The sequence below is a fragment of the Aplysia californica genome, unplaced genomic scaffold (assembly GCF_000002075.1).
Source record: "Aplysia californica isolate F4 #8 unplaced genomic scaffold, AplCal3.0 scaffold01074, whole genome shotgun sequence".
Taxonomy (NCBI): domain Eukaryota; kingdom Metazoa; phylum Mollusca; class Gastropoda; order Aplysiida; family Aplysiidae; genus Aplysia; species Aplysia californica.
The window spans coordinates 156347-183989 of NW_004798344.1; the positions used below are offsets into that span (position 1 = coordinate 156347).

Below are 27643 nucleotides of genomic sequence, written 5' to 3' on the forward strand. Positions count from 1 at the left end.
TATATATATATATATATATATACACGGTAAAAATTGTCTCAGATGGAATAGCAAGGGAGCCAGAAAAAATTTCTGTCTTCGGTATTTACCATCTTGGACAGGGAAATTTGGGGGCATGGGTGAAAGTTTTCCAGCATATGCCGGAATTCCGGGTTTTGAAAATAAGCTTTCCAACTTTTCCGGTTTGGGACAAATTGTCGACTTCATTATGTACATTTCGGAAGTTGCCATTCTCCCCATCCAGTCTCTAGCTCTTTGGTTACGTTGCTGGTCTGTCTCAGCTTGCTCTACTGGCCAAAATGAGCGTTGCAAGCCTAGAAATAACCCAATTTGATCTTTACATGCCATGTCGCAGTGAACACTAGGCCAATGACCTCGATGTTATTCATCTGGCAAGACCGCTCTGTGATTTGCCCAGGTTTAGCCATATTTGGCAAATTGTGGCTGGTTTTGACATCTTTGGTTCATGTCTGTGGGTCGTTTGGACAAGCACAAATCCGCAGTCAAGCTTTAAATATTATTGTGATTTATTATTTAAAAAATAAAGAAGGAAATTCATTCTTTCCGTAAATGTAGATAAGATGCACATAGAATAATAGAGGTAGCAAACATAATTTGAGGTCCCGAATTTTGATGAGGAGCCTATAATATTATTCTGTGTATTAAAACAAAGACTTGACAATTCGTACCTACATAGCGAGGGAAAAAATCGGCGCCATCGAGAGTAGATCTAATTACATGCAGGCCTATAGACGGCCGCAAATTTCGTTTTACCAATGAAGCCGTGGAGAGAGAGAGAGAGAGAGGGGCACAGTAGGAGTGAAGGCCTTTGGTTTCTCAATAGGCCCAAGCCGGGGGCAGTATGAGTAGTATAGTCTGGGTGTAGGCCAAGGGCGTTTTTGTTTCATACAACACTGGAGTGTTCAACGGTATACTTAGATCTAGATCTGGCTTGCTCACTTTAATTGCTGTGTATTCTATCTCCGATTATGGCCTGATAACTTTCAATTGCGGCACACAAATGATCCATATTATTCATAGTTCTGCTGCTACTTTCAAAACAAGCGTTCTCCAACTCCAAGTTCTGTTAAATCGGGCCCGTCATCAAGACCCGTGAGTAAAACTTTCAAACGTGCGTTCTCATCACGTGACATGACTTCGGCATGCGAGTTTCGCGCGTGTCAGGGACCGTCCGTTGACGGGGTCAACTAAAGTTCATGCACACTGGTTGAAGCGTCTTTCGAGGCTTACGGGGGAAGGGGGGGGGGGGTAGAGTCTTGGACAAGGAGTCCTTGACGTGATACTTCAGAATTAAAAAATAATAATAAAACACACACACAGCGCGCGCAGAAGGCCTATACATGGAAAATAATATATTTGTGGACACCCCTGGAAATTTTTTTAATCAGCTGGCTAGTCACCTTTGTGATTTGTCATTGATCCCGATTTTTTCCCCTGAGATCCACATTTTTAGATTTCATAGAGTGGCAGATTTGGTTTAGACATGCGAGCTGAGAGTCTGCTTGTGAAGGCACGTAGCCGGTAGGGCCCTATTGCCGCCACGTGTGTCAGCACTTTCTCTTCAATAGAGACTACTCACTACCCAGCAGCTTGCCGATGTTCGGTGCAGTTAGGTCTAGGTGAAGTTGTTGTAGAAGAGAGTGAGCCATAGCGGAGCAAAAGAAACGAACAAAGACTTCTCGGTTGAGGACAGACGGCTGATCCTAGCAGAGGTGGATGAAAAATCAATTTAGATCTAAATAAAAGAACTAATCTGCAACACGTTTGAGATTCCAAACCAAAGAACCCCCCCCCCCCCCCCACCGGAAAATACATTGGATTGAGAATTATAATGCTGAAACGGAGGAAAAGGCATAAACTGATGAAGTAGAGGGCAGTGGAACAAGCAGTGTTTCGTTGGTTTAAAAATGGGCCGACTATAGCTATTTCTATATCAAGGCAAATTATTTCAGTTAAGACTAAGGACTACAGCATTAACATTTAAAAATTAAATCGCCATCAATCCATCACACGCGCAGGTTTTGCATCAGGAGGCATAATTCATGTAAATTTTGACCTGATTGTCCAACTTGGTTATCTTCCTTGGTGCAGCCTAGAATTTGTCCATCGCAAAATTCGTACATAACGAAAAGATTTCTATGTCCAGCCGATTTCACCATCAACTGCAACAGCCCTACCTACAGTCCCAAACAATGTGTGCACAAGTGCCATGCACCATTGCTGAACTCTTATTTAGCAAGAATTCACAGTTGTAGTTTAAAAAATGTGGACTGTGACAGTGACACGGCTCTTTTTAAAAAATGTGTGTCTCAGTGGGATTGTGATAAAAATAAAATACATCTGTGGAAAAAATTAACATCCAGGAATAGCACATTCCTGTTTTGCGGACCCAGAATCCGGTTGGAGGGATTGTTTTCAAAGGAATCCATTGATGAAAGTACCTGTCTACATGTACTAACATGTATCTAGATGGAATGTGTGTTTATCTGACGACGTTTCTCAATATCGGATTTCAGGTTTTTGTACCTGTCAGTGCTTTCACCCGTGTGTGTGTGTGTGTGTGTGTGTGTGTGTGTGTGTGGGGGGGGGGGGGGGAATCAATAAAGTGGAATTTATTTATTAATATTTTGATTTTTATCGAGGAGAGATGTATTCCACAAATTTAGTGGCAGCAAGACTATCGTCAGTTTTGTCGCAACTGTAGTGGCAGTTGAAAGCAATGCATGATGGTTGAAATCCTTTGCTGTGGATTGCTGTGCTAAGGGTATGCGGGCATCTAATTTGTTGTTCGAGTATCAAGAAAAAATAGCTTTGTTGTTCCATGGAGAGAGAGAGAGAGAGAGAGAGAGAGAGAGAGAGAGAGAGAGAGAGAGAGAGAGAGAGAGAGTCTTTTCCTGATGTCTATTGTGTTAAAGATCAAAGTCCTCCTATGATGTGTTTAAACCTCCTTCTTTCTTTTCTCACATATGTTGTTCTTATATCTCTCCTCTTTTTGTTCTGTTTGTTACTCTCTTTTAACACCTGTATTCTTCGACATTTATACAACTTAATTGTGTCGCAAGTGCCATAAAACTCTTTTTAACACTGAACAGGTGCCACGGGATCACCCTCGAGCGAGAGCGTTGGGGAGAATGTCAAGGACGCTCGCATGAAGTACCTGCAGCGTCAGGTGACCGTTCTACAGGCCAATATGTACAAGGCAGAGGGCTGGGGCCAAAGGTATGATACTGGACATTTACCTCGCAATTTCTTCCCTTCATGAGCTCTTTCTTTAATTCTTCAGTGAATTCTTTTTTTTGTGTGCAGGATTTCATCTGACTAGTTTGGTTTAATTTTTGTTTGGTGGTTTAATATATAAACGTTTTTTAAAAAAATGTCCCACTTTTTTGTGTTATAGTGAAAGATACTTTCACTTTCAGAGGTTTAGTTACGGAAATTCCATCCATAGATTTTTGGTATTGTAGTGGGATTTGATCAACAGTCTTGATTTCGAAAGTGACTTGGATTCTATATCCAAAATTGTTGGTGATACAATGCTCTGCTGCTTGAAAAAATATGCCTCCAATCTTCAAATTCTCCCTAAGGTGGGAAGTATTATTGTTTCTATTTTTAATTTGACCAATATTATGAACAAGGACTTGGAGGATTGGACGGAAATGTGTATTTAGTCAGGGGTAATTAAACTTTGACACTTTGTGTTGTTCTGGTGAAAGGGGGTAAACGGAAACGACATGGAGCGTGTCATTCTGGCCAACAGAAGTTCTGCGGTTGTCAAGGTTCTCTGCCTATTTGACTCTGTCCTACCTCAGATCCAGCAGTATTGTTTGTGTGATTGAATTGATAATTTCTCTACTTTGCATAGTAATATACAGTGGTCAAACACATTTAGATAAAATTAGGTTAAATGTAGTGGGTGCTCTAGTGGGATTTGTTTCTTTCCTATCAAACATCTATTGTCTTCCTATTTGGCTCAGTCCTACCTCAGAATCAGCAATATTGTTTGTGTGGTTGAATTGATTATTTTCTACTTTGCATAGTAATATACAGTTAAACTCTGAAGTGACACTTCTATTCTTCAGTGCTTATAACTTATATGACCTACTTGTGATGCAAGTGCTGTAAAAAAAATGTTTTACAAAAACTGGAAACTATATCATCTCCAGAGCCACTGAGGCGATGAAGGAGCGGGACAAGGCGGTCGACGAGTGCCGTCTGACCTCTGGCCAGCTGGCCAAGGCGCTGCAGGAGAACGAGAGCCTGCGGCAAGAGCTGAGCAAGCTCAACGCCGGTTACCTGGAGCTGCAGCAGAAGCTGCGACTGACCATGCAGGAACTGGACACAGAGAGCCGGCATGAGCGCTGCCAGAGCCAGGCGGCCAAGCTGCAAGAGGAGGTGACCTCGCTTCGCTCGCAGTTCCTGGTGCTCAAGGTGGGTGTAGCTGTGTTTTTTGGGGTTTTTTTTGTAGGTGACTGATTCTTTTTCTTTTTGTTTTTTTTGTTTTTCTTTTTGTCCTTGTTTTCTTCTTGTTCTTGTTCTTCTTCTTGTTCTTCTTGTTCTTCTTCTTCTTCTTCTTTTCTCCTCCTCCTCCTCCTCCCCCTCCCCCTCCCCCGCCCCCTCCTTCTCCTTTTCCTCCCCCTCCTCCTCCTCTTCCTCCCCCCTCCTTCTCCTTTTCCTCCCCCTCCTCCTCCTCTTCCTCCCCCCTCCGCCCTCCCCTCCCCCTCCCCTCCCCCCCTCCGAATTTCGAATTTTTCCTGGATGACAATTAAGGCCTACTCTTATCAATTTTAGGACCATCGTAGGGTCTTTAACGTTCACAAATTGCACTTAGGACATACAAGATTTTTTTTGCCCTCTTAAAATCTAAGAAGGCTTACTGTTCAACCTACTTTTAAGATTACAGGTGTGGCTGAAAGACAATAAGAAGGGGCCACGAATAGCAGTGTTTTGAGCTCTCCAGGTTTTCTGAGTTGATGAACTGGTGTCTTTGGTGTAGCAGTTAGACACTTAACTCTTTGAACCCCATCGGGCGCTGGGAGCGTCCAGTACCAGTGACAACTGTTTCGTTTTATTTAGTGCTAGTTTTTGCTTGTTTTTCTGAGATATTTCCGAACCAAGTTTTTTAGTAATGACTAAGCCTTTGTTTCCGCTATTTAGAAGTTGGAGGCAAGCTTTTGGGGTTATAATGAGACATATAGTGCACTTGGTTTAGGTGACTGTAGAAAAAGACTGTGGGAGACGGTAGAAAAAACTCTTGGGTTAAAGAGTTAACTGTTGCGACCAGGATGGCCAACTTTGATTCCTTAGTGAAGATAGATTTTGTCAAGTATCTCTGTTCTTCTGCTGGGATACTGTATCCCTCTCAGGAAGATAGATTTTGTCAAGTATCTCTGTTCTTCTGCTGGGATACTGTATCCCTCTCAGGAAGATAGATTTTGTCAAGTATCTCTGTTTTTCTGCTGGGATACTGTATCCCTCTCCAGAAGATAGGTTTTGTCAAATATCTCTGTTCTTCTGCTGGGATACTGTATCCCTCTCAGAATGATTTGACCCTGACAGACAGGGTTGGAAGCCCACCTTTTAAATAATCTAAACTGTGTCAGTGATGGATGAAAAACGCCCACATTTTTATTTAGAGTGAATGATTTGTAATGAATGATTGTGGCGTTAGTGGACTCTTAGACTTGCAACCGTAAGGTTGTGGGTTCGAATCCGGTAAGGAACCCGACATGTTCTTGGTAAAGGAACTTTACACAAATTTCCTCACTTCACCCAGGTGGGAATGGGTATCCAGCTATAGACAGTGAAAGATCTTGTCAATTTGTTAGTGTTTGAGTGCTTAATCAGCTGCTTCCACTGTATGCTTTGCAGGAAACAGAGAATGTTTCTGAGTGCTCTATAGTCTGCTGGGGTAATATAATAGAGTATAAAGCGCATAGAGCTTGCTGTCGAGTGGGGATATGCCCCATACAAATGCTATTTATTATTATTATTCTTTATTATTATTATTAAAACAAACATCGATCGTCAATCTCCCCCCTCCCCCCATAGGAATCGTCACTTCGTCTCTCCCAGGAGAACAAAGGTCTCCGAGAGCTCACGTCTAACTCGGGTCCGGGCAGCAGTCAGTCTCCCATGTCCGGCAACTCTGCGTGCAGCCAGGAGCTGGAGTACCTGCACAGCGTAGTGGATATGCTCAAGACGACGGTGCTGGAGCAGAGGAACTTCCTGGTCAGCATGAGTAAGTGGCAGCTGGCGTTCACCAGCGTTGGTGCAGTATTGTGTTTGTTTTGGTATGATATTTGCGGATTTAATCATGTGTATTTTATATATTTTTGTGTGTGTATGTATGTAGGTTTGCCGTTGTAACCCAGATTTCCCCATGGGGATCAATGAAGAGTAGTTTGTTTATTTACTTATTTATTTATTTATGTTTTTATGTGTACATATTTTTTATTTATTTACTTATATTATTGATTTAAATTGATAAATTATTAGATTTCATTATTGCACACACACACACACACTCACACGTGTACATCCATACACACACGCACGCGCGCACGCACACACACACACACACACACACACACACACACACACACACACACACACACACACACACACACACACACACACACACACAGACACACACAGACACACACAAGTGCAGTGGGAGGAAACTCCACAGTGAGGGAGCAGCTGTTGAAAAAGCCCTACCTCCTATTTTCTTAGTTTCACACACCACAGTCTTTCTAACTGTCCCGGATAAGGCTATAAGAATTGGAGAGCTTTATTACATACACTGCACCTGACTCTGTCCCACTTGATGTATGTGTGTTCGTTATTATATTATGAGTTGCATTGTGGTGAATTCAGGGACTCGTCTAAATAATTAAATCAAAGAAAACGACATTTTTTTCCATCCACTGACCAATTTTCATCTATAATTTTGTTTTGAACTCAACACCTTTTATGTTCATTTAAATTAAAAACAAGTTCCTGCGTGGATTTTGCTGAAAACCATGGATCAAAGGCACAAAAAGATGTAAATTTGCCGTTTCCAAGAACATTACAGCTTTCGAAATCACCAAAATTTGGCGGCCATTTTCTCTCTAAATTTTACCTCTGATATCAGGTGACCACCACTTCCTTCCATCACAAGTATCTCGACTTTTTTATTAGATACATGTGAGATTTTTTCACCAAAGCAAGGAAAATGAACTGGCTTTAAGATCATACCAATAACTCCTTTTGCCCAAAAATTCTGGTGTTACAAACAGATGTACTATATATAGTCACCTGTCCCTGTGTTTGAGTTATGGTTCAGTTTTACTTCTCAAATAAACACTTGTGAGGGGGCTCTCGTGGCCTAGAGGTTAAGGTGTTGGCCTCTCATCCAAAGGTCCTGGGTTCGAATCCGGGTAGCAACCGAAAAATTTTCTTCTCTAAAATTGTCTGCTGTCACCTCCTTTCCTGCTCTCTCGCAATATTCTGTCGTCTGCTTTCGTCTCCTCTTTCTGCCCCCACCCCCGCACCTCCTTTGCCCCCTCCTCTGGGCTCCTGACTCTTTCTGCAGCCTTTCTACTGCTACTCCTTGACTCCTTCTTACAGCTGTCTGTCTGCCACACCCCTGATCTTCTGGTAGGAAAGATCTACACCTAGCCTTCTCGGACAAGGGCGTAAAATCTTGTAGGGCCCGTGTAAGTTGCGCACGTTAAAGATCCCTTGGTGGTCTGAAATCGATAAGAGAAGGCTTCGGCCGCCACCCAGGCAAAATTCAAAATTTCCTACCAACTAAAAGTATTAGGAGTGTCCCGCACGCTCATATGACTTTATGCTGTTGCGAGCGCCCTAAAACACTTACCAAAAAAAAAAAAAAAACCCACTTGTGGGTGGTTGGTGGGTGCTCTGGTGAAGATTGTTCCTTCTTTCCTGTCAAACATCTATTGTCCTTATCTCTCCTCTTTCTTTTCTTTGTATGTTCCTCTGTAGTACCACCTCTAATCATCAGCACTATATGACCTAATTGTGCTGCCAGTGCCGTAAAAAACATGTACTAAACTAAACAACACAATTCAGTAGCCTCCCTTGTAAGAATCAATTTCCCTTTTTTTTCGTATACCACTTTTTGAAAGTGACCACTCGACTGATGATAAATAAGCTGTGAAAATCAAACTTGTCTTTGTATTTGTCTCGCAGAAGTACCGCAGCAGTCGTTCAGCGGGCAGACGAGAAGACCTGCGCTGAACGGTCTCCACGACAACACCTCTCACCTGGGCCTGCAACTGACCAGGGATCAGGTGGCGGCCATGTCCAAGTCGGCGTCTGCAGCCCTCGGGTCAGAGTACCAACAAATAGGCTCGCCGATGGTTCCAAACTCATCGAAAGCAGCCTCGTCCGTTCTTTCAATGTTTTCTGGTCAGGGCGACACCCAGCAGCTCAGGGCGAATGGTATGCCTGTCATGGAGGCGAGGTCCACTGCAGGAGGGAGCCACCGCGCTCTGGCTGACCCGATCAGCTCGGCCCAGGGGGAACAAAACGTCCCCAAGTCTTTCACTGGCACGGCTCCGCTGGCTACTTCAGGACCTGGGGCTCATGTGCAACGGCAACTGCAGGGGAGTTCACCGGTCAGCTCGCCGATGGGCTCCAGTCACAATATGAAAATGCAGCCGACGAAAACGACGGCCTCTACGAGAGAGCAGAGTCAGGCTGCTCAGGCAGCTCAGCTGGGCCGCATTTCCGGGGGGAGTGGGGTCGTGCCCCAAAGCAGCGCCAGCAGCGTGGCGCAGAACGTGAATGTGAATGGAACGACGGACACTCTTCTGGCTGTTCCTTCGGGGAGGAAAATATCCTCGGAGATTCTCGCGTACCGCCAGAGCCCCGACCAAGGTTTGAACATTAATCACGGCGGCAGCAAGTCGGACATACTTCAACGGAACCAGAACAAACTGGCGACTGAGGGCAAGAATTTTCCTAACTGGTTGTACAGCTCCACTTCAGGATATGGATACCAACAAGGTTCTGCTCCTGGTGGCGGTGGCAGTGGTGGCATAGGTCAGTTTCAGGCCACAGGGGCGGGAAAGAGCGCCCTCGCAGTGGCTGGCTTGTCTGGTCACTCCCCTGTGGCCTATGAGGGGGCGATGATGCTCCCGGAGCAAGAGCAGGGTGTCCCCTCACCAAGACACAACGTGAGCTCAGCCGTGCAAACAGCCAGTAGCCAGGACCCTCATGCTTCTGCTGTTGGTAACCACGCGGGAGGTGTGCCTCAGGGGTCTCATCCATCGGCGCAGCAACAGCACATCTACCGACCACCCATGCTGTTTGCGGACAACGCCTCGTCTCTACGCCTGGCCAATGTGGACATGAAGAGTGGCGGTCTGATGGCGGCGACGCCTGGCTCATCCTCTGCTGTGAGTGATCAGAGACCACCTTCTCACTCGGGACTTGACAACGGTCAGAAATTACAAGAGTGGCTCAGTGGCCCCACACCCGCATCAGGCGGAGGTGGTCGGACGGGAAACAGAGACGGCCCTCCTATTGGGGCCTCGCCTGCTGTGGCATTTAACGGGGGCAGCTTCGAGTCGGCGGTGGAGCCGCCGCGAGCGCACCTGAACTCTGACCGGATCTGTCCGGTGTGCAGCAAGGACTACAGCGAGGTGAGCATGGAGGACTTCCAGACGCACGTCTTCGAGTGCTTCGACGACGAGAACACGCCGGAGACCATGAGGCCAGAAGTGTCACTGGACCGCACCTGCCCGATGTGTAACGGGAAGTTCAGCCAGGAGATGAGCCAGCAGGATTTTGAGGCCCATGTACATAGTCACTTTGGGGAGGAGGTCTTTACCCTGTTGCAGCCTTGAGTCTTTTTTAACCATGGGTTTTCTCTTTTTTTATAGTCGTTTCCAGCCCTGTCTGGCTCATTTAAGGAACATTCAATCCCTTAAAGTCTGCTATTATCATGCCAAGTCATGTTTTCAAAAGCACAAGGCAGTAATTCAGTTAAAAAGCAAGAATGGCAAGTATGGAAACAAATTTATAGTTTGCAAACTGCTTTCCTGGTAATTCTTGTGTCCCTGAAAAATAATGGCAGAAAGCATTTGCCTACTTGGCTCAACAGTGCAGTTTCTGAAATATAGCCGTCTATGGCAAGTTGTAAGTTTCACACTTCAATGTGAATTTTCAACAAAAATAAATCCGTAGCAACTTGAAAGCCAGTATCCATTTACGCCATATATACGAGTAATGGAAGGGATCCCGGCTGTTTTGAGAAGTCGTACCCGGTCAGATGATCAAAATCTAGAATTTAAAAAATAGTTTTCAACAGGGCAGAGTAATTTATGTCATTGAGCTCTAGAACCTGAAGGTCTGCTGAAAAGCTGTGACGGGCCCTTCAGCTTTACCAAAGAGCCAAGGATAGCCCCTCGAATATGGCAGGGATGGGGTTATGAGAAGATATAATATTTTTTCAAAGCTGGAAGTGAAAATCACACCAAGTCGTGCTGTTGTTGAAAGTCAAACTGAAATCAGCTCAAGGTTCGAAAGTAAAATGTTTATCTTGCTAGAGCGTTCCATTAATGGAGGGAGAAACCGAAGTACCCTCTGAAAGGAACTGAGCCAGCGGTGAAGACATCAAATATGGGAGGGATGTACTGTACCAATGTAAAATGGTAAAAACAGGTCATGGAACATCTTCACTGACCTCTTCATTTAAAAACAGCAGTGGAGTACGCTTAAACCGAATATGATTAATCTAATAACAGCAGTAAACTGAAAGAAAATACTATCCTCAATTCCCCCCCCCCTCCCCCCCTCTTTGTCTTTGTAAGGAAACTTATCATTAAGTTGAAAAGCTCCCATTTTTAAATGACGAAAATAATATCAAGGGTTATGTTGGTTAAATCTTCACTAACCACCCTCGCATGGTGTAAATCATCAATTCTTACATGCTTCAAGATAGCTAGAGAGATATGAGAACGCATGTACTGATTGAGGCCCAGAGAGAAGCACTGCCTACTGTGTGCTGTCTGCCTATGTTTGTCACACACATTAGTGGGCCTACAAACTGTGTGTACAGGCCTACTAGTGAAGCACCGATAGCCAATGTCCGTGTATTGCACGACCTTCAGTTGGTCATGGCCTATTTTTTCTCTGTAAAGTTCGTGCACGTAGCCCTTCATATGAGCACGTGACAGCATGTGGTGTGACTGTGATTCGTGATGTCACTAGCGTTAAGATTTCTCACTTCTCTAGACTAGTGCTGAGCACAGTACAGTGTGCTGGTCTGCTCTGTCATTTGTCTCTTCTGTGCCACTGTTGGGCACATTCATCGAAAGCTTATAGTTACAGCCAACAGCTCAAATTGCAGTTGCTACTAAAAGAGGCAGATGGGAGGAAGGGAAAAAACTTTCAAAAAGTGAAATTTCGTCCTAACTCTACAGTCCTGCAGATTTCGGTTTAAGTGCACTCCACTGTATATTATAATCAATGTTTTTGTATGGCTCAAACTAAAAGTAGGAGCTCTGTTTTTGTAATAATATAATCATTCAGGTATTTCAACACACCAACACTGCCACTTCTACTACTACTACTACTGCAGTGGAAAAAGCAGCCTCTGATAGTCATATCTTTGCAATGATGATTTATGTGGGAAGATCAGATTTTGAAAAAGACTTCTTATCTTTTAGTGTGTTAATTTATATAGGTTTCCATTCCAGCAGTTAATCTTGCTGTAGATGTGGGGGGGGGGGGTGTGAAGGACTACACCATACTCATACTGTGCACCTCAGTGTGCAATGTGTTTGCAGAGGGTTTTGTTTCTTGCAACATTTATAGTAGTTTTTTCTTTTCTTTCTTTCTTTTTTTTTTCTTCTGACAGTGTGCCATGTTTTATATGAGGGCAAATGTGTGGAATTGTGGTGAAATTGGGCGCTGGTCAAAATAATGAAATCAAAGAAATTGACATTTTCGTGCCCATTATTTAGCAATTGTTATCAATTTTTGTTTGTTACGGCCTCATCTTTTATGTCCGTTTGCAAACACATTCCGGTACGGATTTCACTGAAGAATGTTTGTCAAGGGCGCGCCTAAAGTAAATTTCCAGTTTCCAGGGACACTAGAATGTTGGAAGTCACCGAGCTTTGGCATCTCCTTCTATCGCAAATATCTCGACTTTTGTTCTTGACAGATGGGGATTTTTTCATAAAAAACAAGGCGAATGACTGGGTGTTAAGATTGTACCAGTAACGCCACATGTCCAAAAATTGACGAGCGCCCAATTCCACCCCTATATCATAACACAAATTGGTTCTGATCACAGGATGCTATAATTGAAGTATGTCTTTTTTTTTATTGATGAAGTTGGAATCAGTTAAGTATCCAAAATAGTACTTTTTTTTTTTTTTTCGCTATTTTGATCAGGTTTACTCAAGAAAAGTGAGTAAAGCCATAAAAGTACTCTACAACTTTTGGATTATTTTCGTCATCTCAGCTTACCAGTTGGGTTGAAAAGGTTTTTATTCTTTAGTGAAAGTCTTGTAATTGTAAATGGGTAGTCGGTGGGTGCCCTGATGTGCGTTGCTATGTCTTTTCTATCAAACATCTATTGTCCTTGTCTCTCCTTGTTTTGCTTTTTCTCCTAATTTTTTTCTGTTTTTGGTAATTAGTTACTATCTAGTGATACTTGTAATCTTCAGCACAACATATGACCTAATTGTGTTGCAAGTGTCGTAAAATTCTCACTGAACTAAAAATATCTTACTAATTGTAAGAACTGTGGAAGGGCAAATCCTTTTATCCTGCATTTACTGCCTGATTTTTTATCTTTTTTTTTTTTTTTATTGTTGATTGGCAAGCATTGTGAGAGACTATCTCAATGTCTCGACCATTGTCTGGTGCTGATCATTTTGTTTGTCCATTTTGGGCTGTAGGAATCAGGTACCTGATGTGGCTTCTCTGTTTAATTTGCAAAGACTTCATTATTCCACTAATGAGCATGATTTTGTGAACATTGTCTGTGGTAACTGGGATATACAGTCCGCTCCACTTGTAGCGAAGTCGGCTGTAAAGATCTTTGGACGTAGCGATCTTTTTCCATGGAACGGGCACCGATGTAACACTAGCTCTATAAAATTGAAACCGGTTGTACCGAATTCAATACATCCGTCGTGACGGTTGTAGTAAGGCGTACTCTTATCCCCGGCCCATAGTCTATAGTAAAAATATTTAAATTTTTTAGACGATGTTTCCCCCGTGGTTAGTTTTGACCTTGCATTGCTGAACCCGATGATGTTTTGTAAGGTTACGCACATTCACACAATAGTTGGAGGCATCAGACAGTCTTAGCGAGCAATCTCCCACATGATACTAGACTATTAATTACCCTTTTTTGATAAGCGATGAAGCGAACACGATCCTGCCTCTCTCTCACTTCACCTAGCGCCATGAGGAACAACTACAGTGAGGTTGAGCGCTGGGGTTATTTCCCTTGAATTTTTCTTCCAACGGCTGAACTGTTGTGAACTTCGGATGTAGCGATCTTTTTTTCTGGTCCCCCAATGACATTGCTACAAGCGTAGTGAACTGTACCATACTTATCGAAATTTTTGATGAATGCGCATATTTCATTTGCAGGTTTGCAGAATAAATTACGTAATACTGGGTTTATTTTTTTATTCCTTTTTTTTTTTTTTTACCCCTCTGCAGTGAAATGGTTACGGCTCTTGACCGTATCCGTGAATTTTATATATATATGAGTTGGATTTTGGAAAGAAAACTTGTTGAAAGTTTGAACATCATGTCTATTAGATGTCTTCGGTGGGATGTGCTTCCCTTGTACACAGCCTGGGTTTGTTTTAGCTCTGGTCGGCAGGTCACCTCCCGTGGAATCTAAACTGTTGATTTCTTAATTAAGTCGGCTCAGTGGGGGGGGGGGGGGGGGGGTATTTAATTGTAAAAATGTTTAAAACTTACAACTTATACTTTCTTCTACTGAATGTCTTGATATCGTGCTGTGGGATAAAGTGAGGAGTTTGATTGTTCCAATTTCTCTAACAGTGGTGGCAGTGACAGTTTTTTTGGCTTTTGTGTTCTTGGTTTTTAATTAATTATATCGTGGTCTTGTAGTGAGGTTGGCTTCTATATTTAGAATTTTGAGAAAGTTAGGACGTTTGTGCAGCACTGAAACCCCTCCGTCATGCTTTTCAACATTCACTGAGCCCAAATTTTGCAAGCCTGAACGGTGAGCATTCCCAGTATTTTTTGCGGTCCCTTTCTTCAAAATGAAACTACGTGATTGATTCATACTATTTTTAGGATTTCGAACCATTCTTTAGTTTTACTGTAAAACTCCATTCAGAGCTATTGTAGAACAGTTAAAGATTAGATCCCCATATATGTGAGGCATCGTGGTGAAATGAGACGTTAGTCGAAATAATGAAATCGGAGGTATCAGCGTTTTTTTGTCGGTGTGGCAATTTTAATCTTATCTTTGTTTTTTTGGCTCAACACATTTTATGTCTGTTCAAAAACACATTTTTGTGAGGGTTTTTCTGAAAAGCGTTGACTAAAACTAAAGGCACAAAAAAATTAAATTTTCAGATTTCCAGGACTGTCAAGCAAAGTCTATTCAAGATAGATTCATATTTTGCTCATATGACCATATGCAGTTGCGAGTGCCATAAAACTTCTACTAAGACTAAAAATTTTTTTTTTTCATCAAAAGATAGACAATTTAGGCTTCAAGGTAATATACCAATAACTCCAAATGTCCCAAAATTGATGAGTGCCTGATTCCACCACGTCGTGACACAAATATGGTGCATTTTAGGAGGAACATTGCACAGTCTTGAGTGGACAGCATCTTGACACGTGATGTTCGACGTACGCTTTGATGTGCAAATTTTTGTAGCAGCTATATATTCTTTCTCTTCTTTGTTGTACTGCAACATTAGGTGGTTGGCAGGTGCTCTGGTGTGGTGGTTTGTTCTTTGTTTTCTTTTCTATCAAACATCTATTGTCTTTATCTCTCCTATTTTTCTTCTAGCCTGTTACTCTCTAGTTCCACACCTCTTATCTTCGGCACATCATATGTGACCTTTAATTGTGTAGCAAGTGCAATAAAACTTTTATAAAAACTAAAAAGTACCGCCACTGTATAGATTAAGCCTACCTCCAAACAGCTACCCAATGTTGGATAAATATATATCCGTCTTCAGAGAGTGGAAAGGAAAATAATGGAAAAAGTGGAAAACGATTCAACTGTGCACAGTTTTGGTCACAGATGTGTAACCTTTTCTGTGACGATTTTGTTTGTTCCACGCCCAGTTTTCCTTCACACTTTTATCTTATTGTGGGAGATGACTAAAGGTGCATGCTATCGTCCGCAAACTGTTGTTAATGACCAGCACAAAATGACCATTATTTCAGCGATGTGCTTCTCTTTACGTAAACACATACAAGTGGATGGTTAAGTTGGCATGTGCTCTGTTGTTGTTTGCTCTGCTTTTCCTTTCACACATCTATCGTCCTTATCTCTCCTTTTTTTTGTGCTTGTCACTCTCTTGTTACACCTAATTTTCGGCACTTATAGTGTTGCAAATGATGCTATAAAACTCTATTACTATTACTTAAAGTTAAAAGCTTCTCTTTACACGCACACAAAAAGACAACCATCCTGACCATTTTGTTTTAGCACGTCACTTTTTAAAAAGATTTAAAATCGATAGTTATCCACTGACACTTTGTAATTTACTCAAAAATAGTGTCGGTGTACGTACACGTATCATGGAGTGGCCGTTTTGTCAATCTCGGCTTATAATGAGCATAATTCATAGACAGATTGACCGTTCAGTTCAAGAAACCAGTATGCCACATTTTTCTAAAATCGACTTTTTTTCCCCCTGTGGCTGCAGATCCGTCTTCTTCGTTCACATATCTTTTTGATGTGAGGATTGGACTGTAAATAAGTTATTTACAGTCTGATCCTTGCATTGGAAAAAATATATGTGGTGGAGAAAGATGTGCAGCCTTGGGTGGTTGATGGATGGTTGGTGGGTGTTCTGTTGTGGTTTTCTTCTTCTTTCCTGTCAAACTTCAATCGTCCTTATCTCCTCTCTTTCTTTTTCGTGTTTGTTACTCTCTTGTAGCACCTCTAATCTTCGGTACTTATATGACCTTATTGTGTTGCAAGTGTCGTAAAACACTTACTAAAACTAGCACCCATGGGGAGGCAAAAAAGTCGATTTTTAGACGAATGTGGCATACAGGTTTCTGGAACTGAACCGTTGAGATAAAACCAAGAGAAACCCCTGCAAGATGTGCACATTCACAAGTGGAAGTTGGAGCTTTTGAATGTTCAAACTCAAATTCAAATATGTATCAAACTTTTCTCTGTTCGATACTGGCCTCTTTGGCAATACCAGAAGACACAATAGGTCATCTTAACTTTTAGTTCTTCTTATTCTTTTTTTTCACTTTAGAAATATACTCTTATCTTCAGACATTTATTATTATTATTATTATTATCATTATTATTATTAATATTATCAGATCTATTATTATTATTAAGTTTGTCTCTGTCTAGACCAATGTCGTACTCGTACAAATCTTTTCTCTTTGCTATTCTGTTGTTTTTGTTTTTGTTTGTACAGGTGGTTGGACGACCGTTATTGTGTCAATGTGTTTATCTTTACTCGGAGTAACACGCAAACAAAGAATTTTTTGTGGGTGGTTGGCAGGTGCTCTGGTGTGGTTTGCTTCTTCTTTCCTATCAAACATCTATCGTCCTTATCTCCCCTCCTTCTTTTTTATGTTTGTTACTCTCTTGTAACACCTCTAATCTTCTGGCGCTCATATGACCTTATGCAGTTGCGAACGCCGTAAAACCTCTACTAAAACAAACAAACAAAAAAAGAATTTTTTTCCTCCCAGTTTCTTTAGTTAAGTCTTGTGCATACATAAAGCTCTGTGGTGACTTTGCTAGCCTCGCACGCAGATAGACAGCTGCACCATACTGTACTGAGTCTCTTCATTGTTTTCCTTTCTAAGACTTTCTTATTCGGGTACAGACAGATACAGAGGGTTTTTTTCCCAAATAATTATATAATAATGAATCCAGAACGATTTTTTTCTAAGGACCTAAGTGTACAGCCCTGAGGTATGGGGGTGATTATGAAGTAATCTTCAAACACTCATGCTTACTCTCCTTGTTTTGGAAAATTAAAAAGGCTGTGTATTTCTTAAGCTCATGTGTAAGATTTTTATTTTGTTTGTTGTTGGAAACACCGGCCCTGCTAAGTGTGTGTGTGTGTGGGGGGGGGGGGGCATAGCTTTATTATGGCGGAGCAAAGAACAACACCTGCCGTGATACAGCGTGTTAATAATAATAATAACAATAATAGATCTTATAATAATAATCGTAATGATAATAATAAATAATTGCTTTTATAATATATAGCGCATAGATCTCGATAATCTGATATCCTCGTTCTACATCATGCCCCATCCGTACGCTTTTCATTATTTTCAATCAATATTACCAAACTACCGAAGTAGACCTTTGAACACTCAGAAACATTCTCGGCTTCCCGGGAAGCATACAGTTCAAGCAACAGATTGTAAGCGCTCAGACATCAACAAATTGACGAGATATTTCACTATCTATAGCAGAAATGGGTACCTATTCTCACCTGGGTGAAGTGAGGACACTTTGTATAAAGTGCCTTCCCCAAGGACACAACGTCAGGGGCCTCTGATGGGATTCGAGCCCACGGCCTTACGGTTGCGAACCCCGAGAGCTTAACTCCTAGGCCTCCGATATGTTGTAAGAGGTAACTAGATCTAGGTGCATATCGCCGTCAAGACGTTACATGTAACGTATTCTAAGCCCAGAATGCCAGTTTTTTTTTTTCACAAGAGAAGAGAGTGAGAGATAAAGAGGAGTGAGCGAGAGAGAGAGAGAGAGAGGGGGGGGGGGAGAGAGAGAGAGGGGGGGGGGGGGGGGGGGGGGGGAGAGATATAATTATTTTAACAATTGAAACTTGAGAATAAGCACAAGACTGCCTAAGTCTAAAATGGCGAATATTGTGTTCTTGGTAAATATAATGTCTAGAGAAGACTTCCCCGCATAGATGATAGTGTAGGCCACACTATCAATAGATGCGGGGAAGTCTTCTCTATACTTATATTTGCCAAAGGCCTACATGTCGTTGCCTCAGAACTATTTTGTCCAAATTGTACCGTACTTAATTAAACTGTCCCCGTGGTTTTATCCACCCCTCATAAATTTATGATTATACATTTTATCTTTTTTGCATAATTTCTGATCATTATCCTTTATCATTCTTTTTTTTAAATTAAGAGAATCGCATAATTTCTCATTTTTTTGGGCTCAGTTTGCATAATTTCAGAATTTTTCGTGCATAAAACGACGGAGACAGATTAAATAAAGTACTGTAAAGAGGCACTTTGGACAAAATAATTCTGAGGCGACGATGTCTCTCTGTTTAAGTGATAAGTCTCTATCGTTAACAGTGTAGCTAGCCTTCTCGGACAAGGGCGAAAAATCTCGGAGGGCCCGTGTGCAAGTTGCGCACGTTAAAGATCCCTTGGTGGTCTAAAATCCATAAGAGTAGGCTTCGGCCGCCACCCGGGCAAAATTCAAAATTTCCTACCAACGAAAAAGTATTAGGTGTGTCCTGCGCGCTCATATGACCTTATGCAGTTGCGAGCGCCGTAAAACCCTATACTAAACAATAACAGTGTAGCGAGGGAAAAAAACAACAACCCAAAAACCTGCTTTCAGCGTAGGCCCACGGTGTCTCAAAGTCAAAGTCAATAACACTAACAGTATGTCTAGCTTGACCTAAGTCCATTGGGTTTTTTTTGGTTTTTTTTGTTTTTGTTTTGTTTGGGGGGGGGGGGGGGGGGTTGTTATTTTTTTCCTCTCAGTTTTCCTCCGTTCATCAAAATTTGACTTACTGCAGTCTTGTTCTCAGGTCTTCCATCATGCTATAGTCTATATTTTTTAAATTAACATACAGAATTTGAATTTCGACAGAATGTTTCTTGAGCTAACGCAAACGATACGGTATCACAGATTGAGAAAGTGTGTGGTTGGTGGGTGCTCTGATGTGGTTTGCTTCTTTCCTCCATGAAACTTCTGTCGTCTTTATCTTCCCTTCTTCTTCTTTTTTATGTTTGTTACTCTCTTGTAACTCCTCTAATCTTCTGGCGTTCATATGACATGACCTTATGCAGTTGCGAGCGCCGTAAAATATCTACTAATTTACTATTTTAAAAAACGAGAAAGAAAAAACCGATTGAAAAACTGGGAAAAAAATTGGCGAAGTAGCCTACTTCAGATGGCCGACCTTGTGAAAACGGAAAAAAAATGTACCTCCCCGGCGGGGAATCGAACCCCGGTCTCCCGCGTGACAGGCGGGGATACTTACCACTATACTACCGAGGACACATCTGCAGATTTCCCAAATTTTGTGTCTTCCAGTTGATATTGCTCAGGTGTGTTGTTTCTCAATAGATGCATTGGTACATTCTCCTTTCACATTCTGTTGAGGTTTTACAGATGATTCACCCATTTCCCGCTCAACCCCTCCCCTATGTCTCTGTCTGTCTGTCTGTCTGTCTGTCTGTCTGTCTGTCTGTCTGTCTGTCTCTCTCTCTCTCTCTCTCTCTCTCTCTCTCTCTCTCTCTCTCTCTCTCTAAAAAAAGGTCACGATTATTCCTCATCTACCTGTAACTCTATTTCCACCTTATATATTATACCCAGTGCACATTCACAATCGAATCCAGTCGAATCCAGTCTATTTCAGTCGGTTCGGGGCCAGCCGGATTTTCCTCAATGAAGAGACGAAAGCTACTATAGTAATACAATTTAATGGCTAAATTCGACCGAATTCTATCTTGAGTTCGAAAAACAACGTGTTTGTTATTCAAGGTCGCGAGTCGAACGATCGGATGTAGACAGTGTATGCGTAGAAGAATGTAGATTGGGAGAATCTGATACTGATAGATCTTGAAAGCTATCAACATTTCCCATGTCGTCTGCGTAGGACTGTAGGATTCAAGAACCTCCCAACATAGCAACTGCGATACATACATGTATAATGTGATACTATAATATAGTCGGCACTTGAAGCCGTTATATGGAAGGGAATGGATGTGTTGTGAAGGATAGGTTTTGCGATCAAAAACATCGTACAACGGTCAAACTTTTCTATTTTTGTCTAATTTGACTCGAGGGATATATCATCATATATATAGGGTCTATTTGCAGCATGCACAAAAGCCGCTTTAAATAATAATAATAATGATAATAAATTACACTTTTATTTGTCCCAAAAGGGCACTTTGTTTTACAATGGCAAACATACATACATAAATACATAATTATAAATACGTACATACATAAATACATACATGCATAAATACATACATAAATACACACTGTTACACAAATATAGAACAGTTTACAAACAATGCCACTGTCGGTCGCCACTGTGCAGCGCCCTGTAATTTGAGCTAGGGTTATCGTGTCTAATCAACCCGACCCGACCAGATCAAATCAACAATGGGCTCTGGGCACCCATTACATGTATGAATAATTTAGGTTAAGAAATTTGTTGCTGTTGGCAAAATAAAACCAGAAACAGATTTTTTTTAAAATAAAAAGAATAATAAAACTGGAAAGATTGATTAGTCAGACTTACCACACAACAGAATACGAAATCCCCCCCCCCCCCCCCAAAAAATAAAAAAATTAAAATTTAAAAAAGTACCTCCCCGGCGGGGAATCGAACCCCGGTCTCCCGCGTGACAGGCGGGGATACTTACCACTATACTACCGAGGACACATCTTCAGGTTTCCCAGATTTTGTGTGTACCAGGTAACGTTACGCATGGTTTTTCCCCAGGTGTGCTTTTTTCCCCGGTTGAAACTGCAACGGTTCTTTTTCGTTTTCGCAAAAGTGAGTGCTTGGCTTTAGTAATAATTTTAAGGCAGTTGCAATACAATGAGGTTATTTAAGAAAAAGTGCAGGCGTTACGGAAGAGTAGCACACAAAAAAAAAAGAAAAAAAAAAAAGTACCTCCCCGGCGGGGAATCGAACCCCGGTCTCCCGCGTGACAGGCGGGGATACTTACCACTATACTACCGAGGACACATCTTCAGATTTCCCAGATTGTGTGTCTTCCAAGAAACGTTACGCTTGGTTTCCCCGGTTAAAACGGTTTTTCCTCTTTATGTAAAGTTGCTGCGCCGTGGAAACAAAGATTTGGAGTGGGTGCTTGGTGGGTGCTCTGGTGTGGTAATTGCTTCTTCTTTCCTATCGAAATAAAAAATCTATCGTCCTTTTCTCCCCTTCTTCTTTTTTATGTTTGTTACTCTCTTGTAACACCTCTAATCTATATTATGAGTATATGACCGTATGCTGTTGCGAGCGCCGTAAAACCTCTACTAAAACTAAAAAGATTTGGAGAATCGTCATTTTTTCAGAGAACAGCAACTAGACCTAGAATATCTAGTATTTTACTATAATAATATTTCTTTGTTACAGTTTGTCTTGTTGTAATCGCCTACAGTAGACCTATCGGAGGCTATCGAATACAGCAAAGAGGCCAGATATTAGTATGTTACTTTTCTCTTATGTTTTAAAAGAAAAAGGCTTAATTGGACAAAAGACTGGCTTTAAAAAACGAAATTTGTTCACCCACACTGTTGTTATGAGGTTTTTATTATTGGATAACAATTACGTTGTCATAGGCTATGTACAACTCTCTCTCTCTCTCTCTCTCTCTCTCTCTCTCTCTCTCTCTCTCTCTCTCTCTCTCTCTCTCTCTCTCACACACACACACACACACACACACACACACACACACACACACACACACATACGTACAAACACACACACACACACACACACAATCACACACACACGCGCGCGCACACACACACACACACACACACACACACACACACACACACACACACACACACGTACAAACACAAAGACATGTGTCCGCGTCAATAGAATTACCGATTTTCTTCACACTTTCACACATTTTGAAAATAGCCCGTGTATAATAATTGAAAGACTTTCGAATTTCGACCAAATCATTCTAGTGACGAAGAGACTACAATAACTTGTCAATAACTTGTCAATTAAAAGTCTATACAACGATCAAAGATGATATTTTTTCTTATTTATTGTAAGAACTCATTTCTGCAACATTACCTGGAAAACACAAAATCTGTGCAATGATGATAATGTATTTATTAATTTAAAGTGTGTCCTCGGTAGTATAGTGGTAAGTATCCCCGCCTGTCACGCGGGAGACCGGGGTTCGATTCCCCGCCGGGGAGATTTTTTTAAATTGTCCCATATGATCTTCCTACCGATTTCCTAATTGGAAGTGTTTGTTTGGCCTAGATTCCACTGCATTGTTATTATGTTTTTTTCCTCCTCTTTAAAAAAAAAAGTCTCTTTGCCTGTCAAGCGTGTGACCCAGACCTATTTTTGTTCTAATGTATTGTTTTGTTTTGTTTTGTTTTGTTTTTATTAAACAATGCATGAGTTGTGTGATCAGTCAGACTTCTCTTTTATTTGGCTTAAGTTTTTCGGAGACTCGTAAAACCTGAACTCGTCCCCCCAAAAAAATAAAGTTCTGGGCAGGATACTATAGCAGAATGTACCGATGTGTCTATTGTGGAACAACACACCTGAGCAACATCAACTGGAAGACACAAAATTTGGGAAATCTGCAGGGAGGGGGCAGCTGCAAGTCCTACCCAACGAGAATCCACTGCATGGACTACAATGTATGAGTATGTGACCATACTCGCAACTTCATAAGATCATATGAGCGCACGGGACACATTAAACTTTTTCAGTTGGTAGGAAATTTTGAATTTTGCCAGGTTGGCGGCTAGACTACCAAGGGATCTTTAACGTGCGTAACTTGCACACGGGCCCTCCGAGATTTTTCGCCCTTATCCGAGAAGGCTAGGTGTAGATCTTTCCTACCAGAAGATCAGGAGTGTGGCTGAAAGACAGCAGTAAGAAGGAGTCAAGGAAAAGAAGTGAAAGGCTTCAGACAGAGTAAGGAGCCCAGAGGAGGGGGCAAAGGAGGTGAGGGGGTGGGGGCAGAAAGAGAAGGCGAAAGCAGACGACAGAACATTGCTGGCATGGGGCGCAGGAAAGGAGGTGGTAGGAAACGATTTTAGAGAAGAAAATTTGTTGATCGCTCCCTGGATTCGAACCCGGGACCTTTGAATGAGAAACCCACACCTTAACCTATAGGCCACGAGAGCCCCCTCTATGTGACCGCGAGGTCGTTATTCTCGAATTTGAGACATGTCGAATAACGAGATATTATAATAACTATCAATGACATTGGCCCAATCGTTACTGAACAGTTGAATTACTGATGAGCTCGATTTTTCAAGAATAAAAATTCTGGTATTACCCCATTGGTGAAAGAGAGTCATCTCACCACTTTAAAAAAATCATGAAAGAAATCAAATCTAAAAATAAAATAAAAATACAGTGATGATTTATTGATGATAACAGTAAAAAAAAAAAAAAAAAAAAAGTACCTCCTCGGCGGGGAATCGAACCCCGGTCCTCGGCGTGACGGGGATACTTACCACTATACTACCGAGGACACGTCTTACCAGTCCCCAGATTTTGTGTCTTCCAAGTCCTGATTTAAACTACATTGTGTATGCCCCCCTGTGCCAAAAGCACAAGATCCAGGTTAGTTACCCAGGGCGGGAACTATAAGCCAGAAACTTACTTCTCTTAGCAAAATCAAAACAAAATTCTTCAAAGAATTTTTTAAAAGGACAAAACATAATACAATGGAAACCATTATATATCAGGCCCGGTAAAAAAAAAGGACTCAGTAATAACAGGGATTTTTTTAATCTCCGTTTTTCCCACTCTTTGTCTCTATTAAAAGTTATCGGCAATAACAGGCGGGGCCTCGTCGGAGCCCAATCAGTTGTAGCAGGGGACAAAGGCTAATTAACAATGTGTAAACAGTAAGAGAGAGAGAGAGAGAGAGAGAGAGAGAGAGAGAGAACCTAGTCCAAAATCCCTGTTCGTGGGTACCTGTGGCAAGGGAAACTACCCAAGAATAAATACAGTTGGATTAGCCCACATATGCTTACTTCCCTTGTATTTTTGATTGAACAAGGACTTGACAAAACAGGATGTTTTCTCTACGGTCCCACCATCCCTGTTAACATGTTATAATCAAGTTTCCACTGTCAATAGTGCATTCCGATTAAAAAAAAATTCGAAGCTCCACAAAAACTGAAACGAAACTTCGGAGGCAATAACTCGGAAAGCGGTCTTATTGGTTTGAGTGTCCACTACTATTTACTAGTATTTACTACAATCAGGGGTTTGTGTCGTCGTGGAGAATGAAATTTCACTAGTTTACCCCTTAAGCCCCGGCACTTGAGTTCCCACAGACTGCATATATTATTATATCGCTGGGGTCTTGACCTTGCATGGCTCAAGGGAGAGACAAAGCAACTGACGGCTCTATTAGGCTCTGGGGCTGAAGCCGCCTTGTCCCATGATGAAGCCCAGTGCGCTTAACGCTTGTTGTACACCCTCGAGACTCTAGGCCAAAACATAGACTGAGTACAACACTTCTCCCCTACCCCCACGTTTCCTTTCTTTCCGTCTCGGCTTCCCGTGTGCCGTATTAATCTGATGAAGCCAATGGGCCAAGATTGTGTGTGCACATGGCAACCTGTCCCAGCAGAATTACGCTAATTTTGATGGCCAAATTATACAAGACAAATACAAAATTATGCAAAAATTATGCAAGTTACCGAAATGCTATTCACGACATGTTTTGCTCTTTTTCAACAAGAATTTTCATGTTTTATGTACAAAAGAATTGAAAACAGAACATATCAGTATCAGCAGGTTTTTTTGTTGTTTGTATTTGGAAAGAAAACATTGTACATCAGTCAGAATAAAACAAAAACAAAAATATAATCTCTGTAACTTTCAATAGAGGAAAGAAAAATGTTTTTAAAAATAAATAATAAAATGAAAAAAAAAAATCACTTCTGGACCTCTGATGCTGGCACGTCACTAAAACCAGGGACACCTGTCAAACATGAAACATCATCAAACTTGAGAACAACTTTTGAAGGATTGAAAAATTTTACAGGCTCAAGGAACAAAATCCCTAACCCTTAAACTTAAACCCTTAACCCCCGACTCCTAAGATCTTCTAACAAGGGAAAATAACGAACTTGTCACTTAAATGAGACTTATTACTGAGATTACTTCCCTTTACGCACACAACGAGGTGTTTTTTAAAATTGTTTTGTGGAAAAAAAAAACCGTGAAAAATCGCGCGGAATCCCAAATTGTGCAAATGTTGCAAAATTAAGCGACAAAACGTGGCCGCGCAATCGCATAATCCAACGGGGACAGGGCAATGATGTTTTTGAGTGTGTCTATCACTGACGGTGATCTTTTTCGTGCGTACTGTGTTCACTTGTGTTCTGTGTGTGGAATTCAGACAAACAATGAAGCAAGCACCGTTGTATTGTATTGATGAGCTAAGGTAGTTTTGAATTGGAATCTAATATTTGTTCCTCAATGCAGCAATGTACCGTGTAGAATACTGATTGGAAATTCGCTTCAGGTCTTTTTTACGTGAAGCTAAGCTCACTGTCAAGCGATTGGGACCAAATCATCGAGAAGGATGCACCGTTCAAACAAAACGTCATCGACAGATTTGCCCAACATAACAGCCGAAGTACACAAATCATGTACATGTTATAAAGACACATTTGTGAGTCCACTTTCCTGTTTTCAGAGGTGGTATTGGCACAAACAAGATTTTAATACTATTGAACCTATGTTTATTTCCCGTTGTTTTTTTTATACACGTGTTTCAGATGGTGGGACCAGAGAAAAAGTCTGTTATGTCAGGTCCCTGTTAAATCAGACATGCAAGGGAAGTAAGCATATGTTGACCAATCCAGCCGTATTTATTCATGGGTAGTTTCCCTTCCCACAAGTACCCACGAACATGAATTTGGACTAGGTAATAATAATTATTGCATGCTACTAATGTTACTAAGGCATCCTTTATAATCTGAGCGATCTCAGTGTTTGGTCACGGCAAGCCCCACCCTCAGTACAACCCACCAGACGCTACTGAGGTCATGTAGGCTAGTCAATCAGTTGAACTGATTATTAAAAGAAGACATAACCAAAAGTGAAAGTTTTGTGCTTGGTATGCTTGAAAAAAAAAAGAAAGAAAATCTGGCTCCATGCAGTCATTGGTTGGTGGATGCTCTTTATAGTGGTTTGCTCCTGAAAACAATTAATAATAATTTAACAATAATAATAATAATAATAATGACATTGATATCGCCCAACCAGGATTAAAGTACACAGGCTCTGAGCGCTTTACAAAAATATAACACAACAGTAACATAAAACGTTGTGTTCTGACCAAAATAAAAGCTCTCTAAAAATGTATCTTATCAATCAAAAAAAAAAGAAATGGATTAGCTGACATTTGAAAGAATCAAATGATTTGATCTCTCTTAAAATACTCAATCTATCGTCCTTCTTTCCCCTCCTCCTATTCTATGTATGCTACTCTCAAGTAACACCTCTAATCTTTGCGTTCATATGACCTATTTGTGTTGCAGGTGCTGCAAAACGCACACTCAAATAAAGGGTTGCTTCTATTGTATCTACCTTTCAGATAAACAACTTTAACTGTCAGACGGTTTTTTTCCTACATCGGAGCACTCTTTGGGCAAGGTATCAGGGAACTGGGTGTCTTCTTTATTCTTCATGTATTATAAATAGCGCTCGTAACTGCATTAAGTCACGTAAACGCGCGGGACACTAAACATTTTCAGTTTGTGCTGTCTTCGACCCAAGATCAAGACAGAGAGACGGGAAACTGTCAGGCTACATGTATTGATTAATTGTCTCCGGTGTTTAGAATTTAAAGAAAACTATTTATTACATCAAAATAATTTACAAATTCTTTTTAAATTGTAATCCAATTTATTTTTTTAAGAAAATGACGTTTCGGTCGTTATAATGGGATATACACATGAAATAAATGGATCATATCCTACACCGAGAGTGTTTACCAACATATCAACATACTAAAGAAATAAATAATGACAAAAATGGCAATTGCTTTCACCATCTAAGATCACAACTAGATTAGATTAGAGTCCAGTATTTACAATTTCTTAAATTGCAACTCAATTTGTTTTTAAAAATTGACTTGTCGGTTGTTACAATTGGATGTACATATGGAATACACGGATTATATACAACACTGAGATTGTAACAACCAACATAACAAAAATTACTTATGATATTAGGAGGACAAAGAATGGACAGCTGCTTCCAGCATGTATGATCGCAACTAGACTTGGATAGAGTCCCATATTTACAAGTTGATTATAAATATAATGGTAGCCCAAATTTGTTCAAAAAATTATGCCAGTCGTTGCAGTTGGATGCATGTGTAAATTTAATGGATTATATCCAACACCGAGTGTACAAACCAATAATATAACAACTTATTAAAGAAACAC

At 41.1% G+C, this 27643-nt stretch overlaps 1 protein-coding gene and 4 non-coding genes across 5 annotated transcripts in view; 2 read left to right on the forward strand and 3 right to left on the reverse strand.

Moving 5' to 3' along the window:
- Window positions 1-11679, forward strand: part of LOC101859288 — a gene marked incomplete at its 5' end in the record, with an annotated part of 15128 nt that extends 3449 nt beyond the window's left edge. The window contains 4 exon segments of the mRNA XM_013089893.2: window positions 3114-3240; window positions 4185-4449; window positions 6070-6259; window positions 8221-11679. Coding sequence (XP_012945347.1) covers window positions 3114-3240; window positions 4185-4449; window positions 6070-6259; window positions 8221-9881 — 2243 coding nt within the window. The 3' untranslated portion in view covers window positions 9882-11679.
- A 7735-nt stretch (window positions 11680-19414) lies between these two features.
- On the reverse strand, window positions 19415-19486 carry TRNAD-GUC. The gene has a single exon. It is a non-coding gene; the product is annotated as a tRNA-Asp (tRNA).
- A 1327-nt stretch (window positions 19487-20813) lies between these two features.
- TRNAD-GUC lies at window positions 20814-20885 on the reverse strand. Its single transcript has one exon. It is a non-coding gene; the product is annotated as a tRNA-Asp (tRNA).
- Window positions 20886-21122: 237 nt separating this feature from the next.
- Window positions 21123-21194, reverse strand: TRNAD-GUC. Its single transcript has one exon. It is a non-coding gene; the product is annotated as a tRNA-Asp (tRNA).
- Window positions 21195-22324: 1130 nt separating this feature from the next.
- Window positions 22325-22396, forward strand: TRNAD-GUC. The gene has a single exon. It is a non-coding gene; the product is annotated as a tRNA-Asp (tRNA).
- Window positions 22397-27643: the final 5247 nt, after the last annotated feature.